Source organism: Calliphora vicina, chromosome 3 (genome assembly GCF_958450345.1).
Source record: "Calliphora vicina chromosome 3, idCalVici1.1, whole genome shotgun sequence".
Classification (NCBI taxonomy): Eukaryota; Metazoa; Arthropoda; class Insecta; order Diptera; family Calliphoridae; genus Calliphora; species Calliphora vicina.
In genome coordinates, this window is record NC_088782.1 from 37,526,290 (window position 1) to 37,544,556 (window position 18,267).

Here is an 18,267-nt window from a genome sequence, read left to right on the forward strand (position 1 = left end):
ATATTTAGATTTAAGTTTTTAGGCTAATAACAATATTAGGTGTTTTTTTTTTGTTGGTACCCTCCCGTACTAATAAATAAAAATGGATGCTAATGAGAGTTTTAGAATAGTATTTGGAAATATAAATATTTTTAGGGTTTAAGATTAAGTTATGAATTATTGATTGATTTAAAAAATTCAACAAATTAATGAAAACATTTTAATATAAATTACGTCTTATTTTTAAAAGGGAATAAAAGAGGAAGTTGTTAAAAATAACTTCCTAACCCCAATTTTCTCAATCTCTGGTGACAGTTCTCATACAAAAAAAAATGTTAATTGGAGGTTTATCGTTACGAAAAACGATAACCAGATATTGAGAAAATGAGGGTAAGAGTAGCAAAAATTAAGCAATTTTTTATACTTTAAAAGTTGAAGTTTTTAAATTATACCACAAACTATTGAATTTGTCTAAGATTTTCGTAGGAAAACCAGAATATAATACTTTATTTTTACAGTTGTTTGACTGATTTAGATCAACCACTACAATTCCTGAATACTATTGGGTGGGCGTATGACTTAAAAATGCGAGATTTTTTAAAATTTTTAGCTTTTATTTTGAAACATTTGTACAATATAAATTTATTCAAAGTATTGGCCATTGTTAGCTATGACCTTTTCCCATCTTTGTGGAAACATATGGATTCCGAGCCAAAAGAACTACTCATATTTTGAAGCCAATAACGAATCAAGCCAATATCGGATACTCTGCTCCAAAGTAAAGCGTATCCCAGAGAGCGGGTTCTACATCCATCGAAACAAATCGAAAAGTAGTCAAACGGGGCAATGTTTGGACTATAAATCGGATGAGGCAAAACTTCCCAACTATTTACTTCTTTCTATATAATTTTTAACAGGTATTGCAAAATGTTGCCTGGGCGTTTTTCGGCCAATGCTGGCTTGAAACAAATCGTTCGGTTCCCTGTGATGGTCTGGTCTGATTTCGGCAGATCATAATAGATAGGACCGTTTTGCTCCCAGCAAATACACAGAATTAGCTTAGTCCCATGGATATTTAACTTTGGTGTTGAGTCGGCTGGTTGGCCGGGCTTCACATACAATCTCTTACGCTTCGGGTTGTCGTAATTGATACATTTTTCATTGATTCGGTGCAAAAATAATTTCCATTTATAGCGTTCAGGCATCATTTTGGAGATGCAAAATCCAGTTTCAAGTTCTCTCGGCTTGAATACGTTGTTACCCAATTTCCCTACTTTTGGATGAATCCTGCAGCTCGCAAATGTTTTGGAATTGTTGATTGAGTAGCTCCCAATGAGTTTGACAATAAACTTCATGGAGTAATGCCTAGTCGATTTTTGTCTTCCGTTATTCTAAGATATTTATACATTTAAGACAGTTTTTGTCACTGAATTAACCCAAGCAAACTTGGTCTATTTTGGATGTTAAGCAGTTCTGATCCTAATTTCTGGATGAATGGCTACTTCAACAAACAAAATTTTCGAATTTGGGACGATATTCATCTACATGAGATCCCTAAAAAGTCATTGTTCGGTATGGGTTTTGGGCTGGCGTCACCATCGGCCCATATTTCATTGAGAACTACGTAGGTCAGGCCAACGCCGTCAACGGCAAGCGCTATAGGTCGATGATTACCAACTTCTTTTGTCCTTAATTGGATGATATACACACCAACGACATGTTGGTGGTTACTGGCTACACACAGCTCATGTCCCATCGGACATTCTGCATAAGCGATTTGAGGGCATAGTCGTCTCACGTGAAGGTAATTTTTCTTGTGTGGTATCTGTTCTATGCCAATAAGCCACAAACCACAGCGCTCCTCAAAGCCAACATAACCCATGTCATCGGTCAAATCCAGACTGATTTATGACCCAGAGTCAGGAAAATTGAACATTTCGGATTCCGTCACCCAGCGAAGCCGCGACGAACATTTCTAAGAGGTTATATCCCAATTAAATTGACATCGAAAGAACATTAAAACGAATAATAAATGTCGATGTTAGAAAGGAGCGCTTAATGAAAGACCCTTTAGATACGAGCCCGATGAACTTATAAAAATGCGACCGTAGGTTGGTCCGTCACATATAGGGTTTCTACTCGGGAAAAATTTCTCGGGAATTTCCGGAAATATTTTCCAAGAAATTGCGGGAATATTTTTGCGGGAAATTTCGAGAATTTCATTATACGCATTAGTAGTTTGGTTTTTATACCCTTCGCCATGAATGGCAAGGGTATACATTTTTCATTTGCGACCCCACAAAGTGTATATATATTGTGGATCGTTATAGATAGCGGAGTCGATATAGCCATGTCCGTTTGTGTGTTGAAATCAACATTCCGAAGCCCCCAAATAACTTACATACACGATTCACATCAATATCTCCGAAATTGCTATTTAAAATCGAGAAAATCGGTCCACAAATGACTGAGATATAAGGAAAAAACCAGAACAACCTCGATTTTTGACCTATTTTTGATCTCGACAAATCTTATACATATTTATATAAGATTCATGAGAAGGGTATATATAAGTTTGTCATTCCGTTTGTAATTTCTACATTTTTCATTTCCGACCCTTATAGATAGCGGAGTCGATTAAGCCAGTTCCGTCTGTCTGTCCGTCTGTCTGTTGAAATCAACTTTCCGAAGCCCCCAAATAACTTACATACACGATTTATACATCAATATCTCCGAAATTCTTCCGGCTCGGTTGCTATTTAAATCGAGAAAATCGGTCCACAAATGACTGAGATATAAGATAAGATATACCAGAACAACCTCGATTTTTAACCTATTTTTGACCCGGAGTCGATATAGCCATGTCCGTCTGTATGTTGCAATCAACTTTCCGTATCCCCAAATAACTTACATACACGATTCATACATCACTATATCCGGAATTCTTTCGGCTCGGTTGCTAATCGACAAAATCGACCCACAAATGGCTGAGATATAAGGAAAAAACCGGGATAACCTCTATTTTTATACCCTTCACCATGAGTGGCAAGGGTATATATAAGTTTGTCATTCCGTTTGTAATTTCCACATTTTTCATTTGCGACCCCATAAAGTGTATATATTCTGGATCGTTATAGATAACAGAATCGATATAGCCATGTCCGTTTGGCCTATTTTTGACCTATATCTGGATTACTAAGTCATTAATATAGACAATATGGATATCTAATGATAGATATTTCAAAGACCTGTGCAACGACGTATATAAGACCATAGTAAGTTGGACCTACAATGGGTGAAAATCGGAAAAATTTTAACCCGAATTTTTTTTTTCACTAAATATTTAAAAAAAAATTTAAAACTAAAAAAAAATTATTTTTAAAAACTAAAAACAATTTTTTTTTTAAATTTAAAAAAAATTTACAAAATAAAAAAAAAAAATTTTAAATTTAAAAAAAAATTAGAAATTAAAAAAAAATAAAAAAACAACTTGAAAAAAAATTTAAATTTTGTTTACCTAAAAATATTTAAAATTTTTTATTTTAAATTATAATTTGGTGAAGGGTATATAAGATTCGGCATAGCCGACCCGAGGTCCCAATGCCAACTACGAACCTATGTAAATACAAATCTGTGTGTTTAGAATTTTTCACACATAATTCAGTAATTTATGAACCGATTTTCTGATTTTCAATAGCAATATATTCGGAAGAATATCTATGTATCAACTACGTAAATCTATGTTCTTTGTATTAAAGTAGGTTTTAATAAAAATCATTTTCGTAACGTATTTTTTCATATAAAAGATAAAAATAAAATTTTTTAAAAACACATTATTGACATGAAATGAATTCCAAATTATTTAATAGTTATAGTATAATAAAATCATAGAAAACATACATATTAAGCTTTAGATTACATCTTCATTTATGCTAAACTAAAAAAAACATCTTCAATATTTTTCGATATTTCACCAATTTCTCATGGTTTTCCAGGTTCAACATAAAGCTTTTTATAAACCCTAACAAAACTATAGACTAATATATACATATGTGTGCTTTTTCTATACTAAAGCTTTAAGCTTAAGCTATAACTTAAATCATCTAAGCTTTCTATAAATGTACAAAATTGTTTTAAAGCTTTTGTTTTCTACTTTTTGGCCAACAACTACATTTTATTTGTATGTAATTGTAAATAAACTTAAACTCTTTATACCAAAAAATTTTGTAAAATATTGTGGTTTAAATAATTTTGTTTGAATTAAAGAATTTTAATTATTTTTACGGTTTTTGTGTAAACTGAAAGTTGTTGTAGATTCAATGATGTTGAATGATGATGATGATGCAATTGATTTACCTGCTGTGTCGTTTTTTTTTTTAATTAATAATAAACATTTGTAATTGCAAATATCTTCTATCTAATTGTTTTATGTAAATTATAAGCTTTAAAACAAATTTTGTATAATTATGCCAAAATAAATAAAACTGATTACTTTTTGTAAACGTACTCGTTCGTTCCTAGCTATGTCTTGCCTATATTTTGGGGTAATTTTTTGTATTTTATTTAGATTTTAAGTAATTTTTGTTGAGTGTTTGTATGTGTTTTTCTCAGTAGGAAAAACAGGAAGATTTTTTTTTTCTTTTTATATTTGATTTTTATTAGAATATAAGTTTGTGTTTTCATTTTATATAATAAATGTGTTGAATTAAAGGTATATTGTGCATTTTAAAATCATTGAGAGAGGAAAGAAAACTTAAGCTCATTGGCATTCATTGTAACAATAAATAAAAATTAAGACGATTTTGAAATGGTGATGATTTTAATGCGAATTCAGGAAGAAATGTTTTTTGTATTTGGAAGAATAATAAATAAAAGGCGATAAAAATACACTGCTATCGGCAATAACATGTGAAATTTTGTTCCCCATGAAATATCCATTTCCCACGAAGGGAAAATTGCTATCGTGATATTCCCCTGAACTTTTCATTCACAATAGTTAATTTTGTTCGTAACAGCTGTTTATTGTTTACAAAATTCCATCTAAAAATTTCACAACAAGGGGAATTTTTTCATGTGAACAAAGTTGATGAACGAAAAAAGGAAAAGGGAAAATATTTCATGTGGAATATTGATTCGCGATAGGGGTGATAGTAAAATACTGATTTTTAGTAAGTTTTTGAAATGAACTTTCAAAATTTTGAAGTTTTGTATCATAAACCTCTGATTAATTTAAATTTCCTTTACTTGTTCTAGTTTTTTTAACCAACCAAATATGTGGCCGCAAAATTAAAAACTTCAAAAGGTTGTCAGTTCAAAATTGCCCTGAAAACAAAATGGCGGTGGCAGTCAATTCATACGTACTAAATTTCAATAATTTCCCTGGTCCCTGATCTATAAATTATAGATCAATTAACAATATTCTTATAAATATTTAAACAGCTACTATTTTGAGATTTAAACACACAATTTCGATTGACTAAAAGCCCTTTTAAAATATAACATACCATTTCCCCTTGAATCCGCATTAAAACATCATCATAATAACTAAGCATCAGGTGTTTTTCTCCATTCACTACTATTAATAAAAAAAGTTGTATTAAAACAAACCTTTTTTTCTCCTGCCCATTTCAAAAATCATATATTTTTTTATTTGCAAAAACAAAATAATTTATTGAAATCATATTCCTGTATTTTTCTTTCTTTTTTTTTATTTAAATTTAGAATCGTAATACCGAAAATCTTGGTACACCCGGTACCCGTACCAGCAGTGTTTTGCCCGATTTGCTTAGTCAAGCCTCACCAGCAACACCACCACGTCACGACAAATCATCCAGTGAGGAGGTAAGTGATACGAGTTTATTTCGTTTATACATATTTTTTTTCCTTTAAATTTTTCCAAATTGTTTTTTTTATTTATTTTGTTTCATTAAAATAATTTAATTAATTTAGTTTGAGAAAATAAAACATAATTTTTTTGAGATTTTTTTTTTTGTTAAAAGAATATAATTTTAGTTAAGCGCTTTGTTTTGTTTTTTTCTGTCGAATTGTTTATTGTTTATTTTATTAATTTTTGTTTTATTTTTTATAAACAAATCGTTGTCTTTTGCCCAAACAATTTGTTTAAATGTGTTATGGCCATTAATTTATTCCTTTTCCCCAGCATACATATTTCTTTTAAATTAAAATATTTCAAATACTTTCCAATATTTGTTGTAGTTTTATTAATAAATAAAGTAAGACAACAACACACAGTTTTTTATGAAATTATTAAATATTAAATAAAATAAAATTTTACCGCCTAAAAGATTTTTTTATTTGTTAACTACACCATTTCCAATTAATTTTTAAATAAATTGTTTATAGCAATTTTAGTGATAGCAAAATATTTCCAGAATTTTCAATACAAAATTTTTAGTTATCGCTGAATACTTATAGAAACTTTTAGATATCGAAAAATTTGTGTAGAAAATTCTAGTTTAGATACATTTTCTATAGTTGATGGGTCAAAAAGTTCGTAACTTTTTGAATGAAACACAGGTTTTTGGATAAAAAATTATTTTAAGCTCTTCTTTGAGCTCTATGCACTTTGTCTAACGTTTCTCCAATTTTTTTATCCCTTCCAAAAAATAAGATTTATCGAGGTCATCAAAATAGGTTTTTTGTGAGATGATTTCATCGTTGGAATCAAATCTCTTTCCGCCAAGATATTTTTTCAGGTTTAGAAACAAGAAATAATATTTCTCATATCCAAATGATCATTAGCCATTTGACACCTTAGCCATTTGAGATGATTTTTTGCGTCCAGAACGTTCGGCATCTTCCGTCCTTGAACGGCCACAACGAAATTCAGTAAACCACTCTTTATACACTTCACCATGAGTGGCAAAGTATATAAATTCTGGGTCGTTATAGATAGCGAAGTCGATATAGCCATGCCGTCTGTTTGTTGAAATCAACTTTCCGTAGCCCCCAAATAACTTACAAACATGATTGATACATCAATATATCGAAAATTCTTCCGGCTCGGTTGCTATTTAAAATAGAGAAAATCGGCCCACAAAAAGGAAAACACCGTGGCAACCTCGATTTTTGGCCTATTTTTGATCTATATCTGGATTACTAAGTCATTAATATAGACAATATAATGATAGATATTTCAAAGTCCATTGCAATGATGTATATAAGGCTATAGTAATTTGGATCTGCATTGGGTCAAAATCGGGAAAAATATTTTTTAATCCGATTTTTTTTTTACCAAAAAAATTTTTTTCACTAATAAATTAAAAATATTTTTCTTAAAAAAATTAAAAAAAATTGTTATTTTTTTTTTTTTTTTTTAAAAAATTTTGAAATTTTTTTTTTTAATTTTCCAAAAAAATATTTTACATTTTTATTTTAAAGTATAATTTGGTGAAGGGTATACAAGATTCGCCACAGGCGAATTCCATAGTATTTGCCAAGCTTAGGATTAGTTTGAGTGATGTTTTTTCCGCCAAAAATAATGATCAGACGAAATTCACTTTTTTCCGATTTCTCCTAAAGTCACCAGGTAGTCTGCCATCAATTGCTGTCAAACGCATCTTCAAATTTTGCCAGATGCCTGTTGACAGGAATAGTGTTGTCCTTTCAGTTAAATTCCAAAACTTTCTACTGAAACTGTGTTATCGAAATCATTTCTTATAGAAACCTTTAGGTATCGATAAATTTTCTACAGAAACATTTAGTTTTTGATAAATTTTCTACAGAAACATTTAGTTTTTGATAAATTTTCTATGGAAACTTTTAGTTATGGATAAATGTTTTATGAAAATTTGTACTTTCGATAAATTCTCCTAGGAAAACTTTATTTATCGAATAACTTTTTATAGAAACATTTTGTTTTCGATACATTTTTATAGCAAATTTTATTTATCGATCAATTTTCTATAGAAATTTATAGATATGTATATAAATTTCCTATGGAAATTTTAATTTATCGATTAATTTCTTATAGATTTGTTTATTTTATCGATAATTTTTTTATAGAAATTTCAACTAATAGTTATACATACAAATTTTAATTATCGATAAATTTTCTATAAAACTGTAAGTTATCGATAAACTTTCTATAAAAATTTATTTTTTATCAATAAACTTTCTATAAAAATTTATTTTTATCGATAAATTTTCTATAAAACTGCAAGTTATCGATAAACTTTCTATAATAATTTTTAGGTATCGATAAACTTTCTATAAAAATTTATAGTTATCGATAAATTTTCTATAAAAATAAATTTTCATCATATAACATTTTTATTCTATAAAATATGTTTGTTATCGATAAGTTTTCCTTAAAAATTTTAAAGTTATCGATACGTTTTCTATAAAATTTATATCTATCAATAAAAATTATATTAAAAATTTTTTGTTATCGATAAATTTTCTATAAAAATTCATTGTTACCGATTAATTATTTATAAAACTTCATCGTTATCGAAAAAATTAAAAAAAATATATTACAATTATTTGTTAATATAAACTTGTCTATAAAAATGTGTTGTTATCGATAAATTATGTATATTCATTTTTAATTATCGGTATATATATATTCAAGATCGTTGTAGATAGCAGAGTCGATATAGTCATATCCGTCTATCTGTTGAAATCAACTTTCCGAAGCACCCAAATAACTTACATACATGATTGATACATCAATATATCAACTATAGTCCCGGTTCGGTTGCTATTTAAATTCGGGTACACATTTTTATTGTGATCGATAAAATTTGTAGTGAAATTTTTTTTATTTGCTCTAACTTGGAAATGGTGTAGAAATGATTTTGCAAAGTTGTCAGTTCATAAGAGCTGTCATCTCAAATCAAACTCAACATGATTTATATTTATTATTTTAGGCTTTTAATTAAATATTTATAAAAAAAATAAATCAAATTAAATGCTTCTCTTTTGTTTTTTTATTTTTATTAATTTCAAATGTATTTTAAGTGCTGTGTTGATTTGTCTCTTTATTTTTATGTAGTCATTTTTAGTTTATATTTGTTTTTTTTTAATAATTCATTGTCCTAATCATCATAATAATTTATCATAAACATTTTTGTTTTGCTTTTATTATATGTTATTGTTTTATTTGTTTGTACTAAAAAAAAATACAATAAATTCAAAAGCAAATTCACCATACATACATATTTAAGAAAAGAAAAATAAAACATCAAAACAGCTCCAACACGAAACAAAAATGGCCTCAGTTTAATTACAAATAATTAAAAATAAAAAAAATTAAAAAATTAATTGAAATATTCCAATTTGACAAGAATAAGTACACACTACTAAATAAAATATAAACACACATTTGTGACTAATTTTTTAATTTTGTATTACACTTGATGGTGGTGTGGATTTTTATTTGAAAAGATTTATGGCGAAAATTTCTTTAGAGAAGAAGACAACTTTTTAAGAAATTTTTAATTTGTTTTAGATTTAGTTTTTTTTTGTTAGTTAGTCTCAAGTAATTTAAGTGGATTAAATTGAACTGGGTTAAAGGTGAAATAATATTTTATATTGTTTTTTATAGCTTTCACCATGAGTTTTAAGGGTATAATAAGTTTTAACGATATAATACCATGTCTGTTGAAATCAACTTTCCGAAGCACCTAAATACTTACATACATACATGATTGATATATTAATATATCCGATATAGTTCTGGTTCGGTTGCTATTTAGGAAAACCGGGCCACAAATGTGTTTCTGGCAACATATGCACCCATATCCGCAATACCATGTGAAATTTGCATTTCCTTCGAAAGAAAAATTGCTATCGTGATATTCCCATGAACTTTTCATTCACAATAGTTGATTTTGTTCGTAACAGCTGTTTATTGTTTACAAAATTTCACAACATGGGGAATTTTTTTCACGTGAACAAAGTCGATGAACGAAAAATGGGAAAATGGAACATATTTCATGTGAAATATTTATTCACGGTAGGGGTTCACCTTTTGAGCCCAAGAACTAAACAAGCTAATTTTGGATACTCTGTTCGAAAGTAAAGGGCATCCCTGAGAGAGCATTCTGAATTGATCGAAACAAATAGTAATCGGGGGGAACAAGTTCTGGCCGAGCGTTGTCATGATGGAATATTACGGTTTCATATATGACCGCATATTCGGGGCGTTTTTCGGCCAATGATCGCTTCAAAAGAATCAGTTGCGTTCGGTGCAGGTTCGCTGTGATGGCCTGACCAGATTTCAGTAGCTCATAATAGATAGGATTCTTTTGGTCTCACCAAATACAGAGTATTACCTTAGTGCCACGGATATTAGGCTTTGGTGTCGATTCGACTGGTTGACCGGGCTTCACATACGATCTCTTACGCTTCGGGTTATCGTAATTGGCCCTTTTTTCAACGCAAGTAATGATTCGGTGCAAAAATTATTTTCTTTTGTAGCGTTCAAGCAGCATTTCAGAAATACAAAATCGTCTTTCAAGGTCTCTCTCAGCTTCAATTCGTATAGTACCCAATTTCCCTGCTTTTGGATTAATCCTGCTGCTTGTAAACGTTTTGATATTGCTGAGTTTTACAACAATCTTCAAGGCGTAATGCCACCAATTCTTGGTCTTCAAACTTTTTTGGATGGAACCTATTCATCATAAGCTTTGGTGAGAAATCGGTGTGCTTCAGCGTCATTTTATTTCAAAGAAGATGAAGTAAAGCAAAACTTCCCGCATGACGCTTTGTTGGCACAAAGTTCGGACATTCTCGTAGCAAAAAAACTTTGCCGTTTACGCTATAATGTCTAATGACTAAATGAGAATAAATGACGTTCAAAAGATACGTAGTCTATTGTAAATCCCGCATTCTCCCTATATATATTTTTGAAATTGGGATCATATCGCACGCAACATAACATCGTAAATGGCAAAATTCGTTCGTATGTATTGTTCCTTACTCATAGTCTAGACTGGCAATAAATTCATTATATTATCTCCAGTGAAGACGAATCATTTTCGTAACTGGCAATAATTGTCAATAGTTTTTCTTTCAATTGCTAATTTGGTTTGACATTTCAAAAAAACAGACGCTAAAATTTACTTCATTTAAATTGTGTGTTAACATAAATACGTTTTCCCATAGCCTTAACCCTAGGTCTTCACGTAGCAATATGTTATGCCGCAATTGTCAAATTTGATTGCGTCCATAAAATTTTCGATGTGTACACCGCAATTGCCATATGTAGCAATCCATTGCGCAACTATTGCTCCGATTGATCCAGCAATTATTGATAAGCAATAAGCTGTCAGTTCAGTTGACATTAATGTAAAATTTCGTTCTATGATTCGTTGTGGTTAATGCAAAAAAACAACGAAATTAGTGGAAAAATTCTTAAACACAAAAATATGAGCAAAATACACCTTAGTTTTTCATACAACTTCTCGCGTTGAAAATTTTGTATTTGTGACGAACGTTTTCTTCACCTAACGCCCTGTCTATACTTGACAAATTTTTATCATGATAAACGTCAAAATGGTTGTCAAGATTAAAAATTATCAGGTATAGTCTCCATTTATTAGTATTATTGCTTCGTTATGACAAAATTGTTAGTCTTGGCAACAAATGTCATTTATTGTTATGATAAATATTTGTCAAGTATAGATAGGGGGTAAAGCAATCAGCAATCGCTGTGCTGTTGTTCTGTATTGAATTGCTACGTGGAGACCTAGGTTAACATAAGTAAAGCAATAATAAATATTGTTCCGTTATTCTGCCGGCATTATGGCTTTATTGCCAACATATTTATTGCTAGTCTAGTCGGGGGTTTAGTTCTTAATCTGCATTTCAACAAAATATCATGCCGGAATTGGTTTAGGTATGTTTTAAAACCTAAACGATGTATGTTCAATAATGCATCATTATTTTACCATAAAATATAAAAACTCCAGACTCTGATTTAAAGTAAATCTGTTGATCAAGCAAACTTAATTTAAAACAATAATGACCTTACCAGTTCATAGCCACTTTAATTACTGAGTTTTTTGTTTTCAACTTTTATTTTTGTGTGTATAATTCAGTTTAATGTTACAACAATGTTTTAATAGTTTTAATTAATTTGAATTTTAGGTTTAGTTTTGTTTGTAGCTTATTATTTTTTTCAATTAAAAATATTTGTTTATCTTGCCATTACAATCGTAGTTGAATTAGTATTTCCTTTTAGTTAGCAATAAATTTAGTTGATTTTTTAAATTAAATTATGATTATTTTCGCTTGAATTTAAATTTTATTTAAAAAGTTAAAGTTAATTTTAGTTAAATATAAAATTACTATATTGTTTGTATTTTTTTTTTAAATTTATTTTGTATTTTGATAACCAACCATATATTTTATAAATATTTTTCTTCATATATTATATATCATTGTGCTTTGTCTTTCCGCGACGTTTTGTTTTCTGTGAGCTGATGGCCACTACGATTAAAATGAATATTGAATATGTAGGCAAAATTACCAAATGCAATAATAGTAAGTATCAAATCAATCAAATCAATTCATTTCTCAAAACCTCTCATCAATATTATGCAAAAATCAAATAAAAAAAAAAAAAAAACCAAATCAATTCTAATTTTTTTTCTGTTGTAAATTAATATCAAACTCATTGATTACAATTAAATAAAAATTAGTTTTAAAAACTCAAAACTGTAATATTTGCTATTTTCAGTTAGTTTAAATACTCTCTCGTACATTTTATGTAAAAACTGTTTTATGTATAAAATATCAAATCCATATTATGTAAATTCATTTTGTATCTCTTTCACACTCTCACTCACTGTCTGTATATCTCTTTGTAACTATCTCTCTCTCGCTCTGTGTGTGTGTTTGTTGTGTGTAAATCACATTAAAGTTCTATGTTTTTTAAATCAATCGTAAAATTTTCATTACTGCTAAAATATTTAATTTATTATTTACTATTTTTTGTTGTTGTGTATTGTAAATTACAAACTCCTTCAATATCATTTCTCTATATAATATATTTTGTTGTTGTTGTTTTTAATTTACATTTTATTTTGTTCATATTTGTGTGTAAATTTAAATAATTTGTTTTTATGTGTAAATATTTCATGTACATACATACATTTTTTAAAATCATGTTTGTTTTATCGATGTTTAATTTGTTTTCTAAAGCCCACTTGTTGTTTGGCATTTGTCACGAAAAAAATAAGTGACAAAATCAGTTGGAAATATCATGTCCCTGCTGACATTTCATATCCGCCCACCTGTGCTAATTTAGTAAAACATATTACCAACTTGTGACATTTAATCAAATTTATGAAAATGTCAAAGGGTGTTATTATTAGTTTGTATATGTTTGCAGTTCAAAAAAGTCAACAATTATGTGTTATTTCCAACTAATAAATGAACTATTAATATTGTATAAGTTTCTATGTAGGTTTTTTTTAAACTGTGTCATTTTTTAGATTTTAAATCCATTAATAATGTTCGTTAATAGTAATAAAATTATTTATTTTATAAGTAGTTTTTAAATCATAAACTGTAATTTAAGCTTTTTATCGGAGCTACAAACTATCTTCAAAGAAAATTTAAAAATACAGTAGATTTATAATCAAAATTTCACTACATTCCCTCAAATTATATAAATTTTATTGCACCATATTTCCAATTGAAATTCTGACATTTTCAATTGAATTAATCAAATTTCCAATTGAATTTCTCAAATTTCCAATTATATTTCAGCTATTTCGAATTATATTTCAAAATTTTCTACAATTTCAGAAATTTCTATTTGTATTTCTATAAGAAATTTCTGACAATAGATAGAATTGGAAAATTCTGAAATGCAAATCCAGAATTCGAAAATACAAATAGAAAATTTTGAAATTTTGGTTGTATAACTTAAAAATACGAGATGTTTTTTCAAAATTTTAGCTTTTATTTTGAAACATTTTTACATTATAAATGTATTCAAAGTATTGGCCATTGTTAGCTATGACCTTTTCCCATCTTTCTGGCAACATATGGATTTCACGCCAAAAGAACTACTCTTCTTAAGGCCAAGAACGAATCAAGCCAATTTCGGATACTCTGTTTTTAAGTGAAGCGTATCCCAGACGAGGCAAAGTCTGAACTAAAAGGCGGGTGAAGCAAACCTTCACAACCACTTCTTTCTAAACAGTTTTTAACGGATATTGCAACATGTGGCGTTGTAATAATTGAATATTACGGTTTCATGTCTGACCGCATATTCTGGATGTTTTATGGCCAATGCTCAAACGTACAGGTTCCCTGTGATGTTCTGGTCAGATTTCAGTTCATAATAGATAGGACCCTTTTGCTCATATCAAATACAGATCATTACCTTAGCGCCATGGATATTTGACTTTGGTGTCGATTCGGCTGGTTGGCAGGGCTTCACATACGATCTCTTACGCTTCGGGTTTGATAGCGAGTAATGATTCCGTGCACAAATGATTTTCTTTTATAGCATTCAAGCAGCATTTTGGAAGAACAGCTCATCTTTAGATTCCAAGGACGAATCAAGCCAATTTCGGATACTCTGCTCTAAGTTGAAGCGTATCCCAGAGGGCAAGGTCTGAACTATAAACCTTCCCAACCACTTCCTTCTAAATACTTTTTAACAGGTATTTCAAAATGTGGCCGAGCCTTCTCATGATGGGCCGCATATTCTGGCAGTTTTTTTGGACAATGCTCGTTTCAAACGAATCAGTTGCGTTCGGTACAGTTTTCCTGTGATGGTCTGACCAGATTTCAGCAGCTCATAGTAGAGAGGACCCATTTGCTCCCACCAAATACAGAGAATTACCTTTGCTTTGGAGTCGATTAGTCTGGTTGGTCGGGCTTCACATACAATCTCTTATGCTTCGGGTTATCGTAATGAATCCATTTTTCAACCATGTAAAGATTCGTTGAAAACTTATTTTCGAGCCGAGTCATACACGGCAACCGCATGCATGTTACAACAACTCAATCCATATCCATAAAGTATATATATTCTGGAACATTATAGATAGCGGAATCGATATAACCATGTCCGTCTGCCCATCTACTTTCCGTAGTCTCCAAATAACTTACATACATGATTCATATATCAATATATCCGCTATAGTTCGAGAAAATCGGCCCACAAATAACCGAGATAAAGTCTACCTCGATTATTGACCTATTTTTGATCTGTATCAGGATTGCTAAGTCATTAATATAGACAATATGGATATCTAACGATAGATATTTCAAACACTTTTTATACCCTTCACCATGAGTGGCAAGGGTATATATAAGTTTGTCATTCCGTTTGTAATTTCTACATTTTTCATTTGCGACCCTAGAAAGTATATATATTCTGGATCTTTATAGATAGCGAAGTCGATATAGCCATGTCCATCTATCAGTCTGTATGTTGAAATCAACTTTCCATAGCCCCCAAATAACTTACATACATGATTCATGATTCAAATCGGTCCACAAATGGCTGAGAAATAAGGAAAAAACCGTGACAACCTCGATTTTTGGCCTATTTTTTATCTATATCTGGATTACTAAGTCATAAATATAGATATTTCAAAGTCCATTGCAACGATGTATGTAAATTGGACCTACAATGGGTCAAAATCGGGAAAAATATTTTTTAATCCGAATTTTTTTTTCATCAAAATAATTTGCTAAAAAAAAAATTTTAAAAATTTAAAAAAACTTTTTTAAAAAATAAATTTTGAAAAAAATATTTTTTTTTAAAATTTTTAAAATATAAAATTTATTATAAAGTATAATTTGGTGAAGGGTATATAAAATTTTTTCACCAAAAATTTTTTTTTTTAAATTAAAAAAAATTTTACCAAAAAATATTTTTAATCTTTATTTTAAAGTATAATGATATTATGTGAGATTTCCACAGAAGTATTGAGTTTATTTTCTTTAGGTAGCCAAAATCGAAAACTATGCCAAATTAAATTTTTAATTGAATGAAATATATTAATACATTTAAATTTTGAAATTCTTCATTATTCAGATTAGTAGTTTATGCTTCATCAAACATATTTAAAATAGTGAAATTCTAAACATAATCCACATATTTACACTTAGAAATATGACATTAAACTTATACATATATTTCTAGATTTATACACAATTCTATAGTTTGTCTCTAACATATAACCAGCAAACACAAACATCAACAACAATATTAATATAACAAATAAATTGAAATTCTAACAATTTTATAAATAATACAATAAATAGTTACCTTAAAAATTTTTATATAAATTAAACACAAATATATTACACTCTTCTTTTTTTATTTGTAATATCTTTTAAATTATTCTACAATATAATAAGAATAATTCATAGCGAAGAAAATAAAAAAAAACTTTTAAATGCACTCGATTTTTTTATAAAAGTGCCGTATTTTTCAGTTTAAAATTTTTACAGCTTCTTTTTTATGTTTCATGGCGTCTGGGAAAGACTAATCACATTTTATTTATTTACATATATTTTGTTTTTTTTTTTGTAATAGAACTTTTAGTATTAAAAATTAAATAATAAATAATTTTACTAACAATTTATTTCCTTATCCTTCTATTTAAGTAAACATTTTAAATTAAAACAATTTTATAGCGAGATATAATGTAGTATTTTTTTTACCTAGAATTGGAAGTTGGGCATGCTAATTTTTATATAACTGTATGAAATACTCGAGTAAAGTTTTCTAATTATTCATACTCGTGTTATTATTAATAATAATAAAAAGGTTTATGTATTTATAAAACAAAAGTTATTGTATATTATTAATAATTAATTAGAAACTAATCCCTGATCTTTAAATAATTAAGTCAAAATCTGTTTTAAATTAAGAAAATATCCATTTAAAATATTAAATTTCAGTAAAAATAAGATAATTTTTAAAAATTTTCCACTAAGGTCCATGAATTTTGGTATTTTTAAGGAAAATGTTGAATATTTAATTTCATTCCAGTGATTCACATTTTGTTTCTAATTCGTTAATAAATGTTCATTATTTTTTCTATCATTGATTTCTCGAATTTCGTCCAAAACTATTTTCCAATTTTTGATAATCACCCCACCCCTATCGGCAATAACATGTGACATTTTGTTCCCATGAAATATCCATTTCCCTCGAAGGGAAAATTGCTATCATGATATTCCCCAACTTTTCATTCACAATAGTTGATTTTGTTCGTAACAGCGGTTTATTGTTTATAAAATTCCATCTAAAAATTTCACAACATGGGGAATTTTTTCACGTGAACAAAGTTTATAAACAAAAAATGGGAAAAGGGAACATATTTCATGTGAAATATTGTTTCGCGATAGGAGTGAATATTTCTTCTCAGCCGTTAAAAATAAAAGATTTCTAATAATCTATTTAAATAAACTAAAAATTTTATATTATTTCAATTGAAAACGAGCACCAAACAGTCATCGTTTTCGAAATGTTTTGAGGTCTCCAGTTCCAGACGAAAAACTCATGAATATTAAATTTTAAAAATTGTATATTATTCCAATCTTATTAGACTTTATGTTAAAAGAACTCTAAAATAAATATTGTTATATTTTAACAAATACAGATTTTGACTTAATAAAATCAGATCAAGGGATTCTTTCTCCATGTAATATAGCTATTATTAATACTTATAATCATTGTAAATTCTACTCAATTTTTTTGTAACAATTAAACTTATTTAATGTTATTTTCTCTTCCTTTCTTCTTTTCTTGTTTTTTTTTATTATTTTGTTCCACGCAATATCCAGTATCAAGCGGCCATCAACTCATCAGTGCATTCCACACCCTCGAAATCGTTTATTGGCGGTGTTACGAACAATTCACCCCAATCGACAATTTCGTTGAATTCTTCGTCGTCAAGACAAAATAGCCCAAAGAATTCAATATCAAAGACACGTTCGTCTAGTAGTATTACTAATCTCTTACATAAATCTGCTTCTTCCTCTTCCAATACATCATCGGCTGCTTTGCCCGTACCCCCCTATGCGCTACAACAGAAGCAACGCAGTTTTCTTACATTTGGTTTTGGTGCTGGCGGTTCGGGTCCCTCGAGACGTGAGTCACATGTCAATGTTAATGTAACACCCACATCGCACGAAGCGTCCAGTGATACGCCCGAAATACGCAAATATAAGAAACGTTTCAATTCGGAGATATTGTGTGCCGCTTTGTGGGGTGTTAATCTGTTGATTGGTACCGAGAATGGTTTAATGTTGTTGGATCGTTCGGGCCAAGGAAAGGTGAGT

The 18,267-nt window shown here is 29.2% G+C and overlaps 1 protein-coding gene across 6 annotated transcripts in view; it reads left to right on the top strand.

Annotated features, from left to right (window-relative positions):
• msn (serine/threonine-protein kinase msn) overlaps positions 1-18,267 on the top strand; it is a 159,953-nt gene that overhangs the window by 136,685 nt on the left and 5,001 nt on the right. For 4 of the 6 annotated variants that reach the window (XM_065504414.1, XM_065504418.1, XM_065504415.1 and 1 more), the window contains 2 exons: positions 5,701-5,820; positions 17,770-18,261. In XM_065504414.1, coding sequence (XP_065360486.1) covers positions 5,701-5,820; positions 17,770-18,261 — 612 coding nt within the window. The remainder of the gene's footprint in view (positions 1-5,700; positions 5,821-17,769; positions 18,262-18,267) is intronic. The other 2 variants (XM_065504417.1, XM_065504419.1) reach the window with 1 other exon arrangement.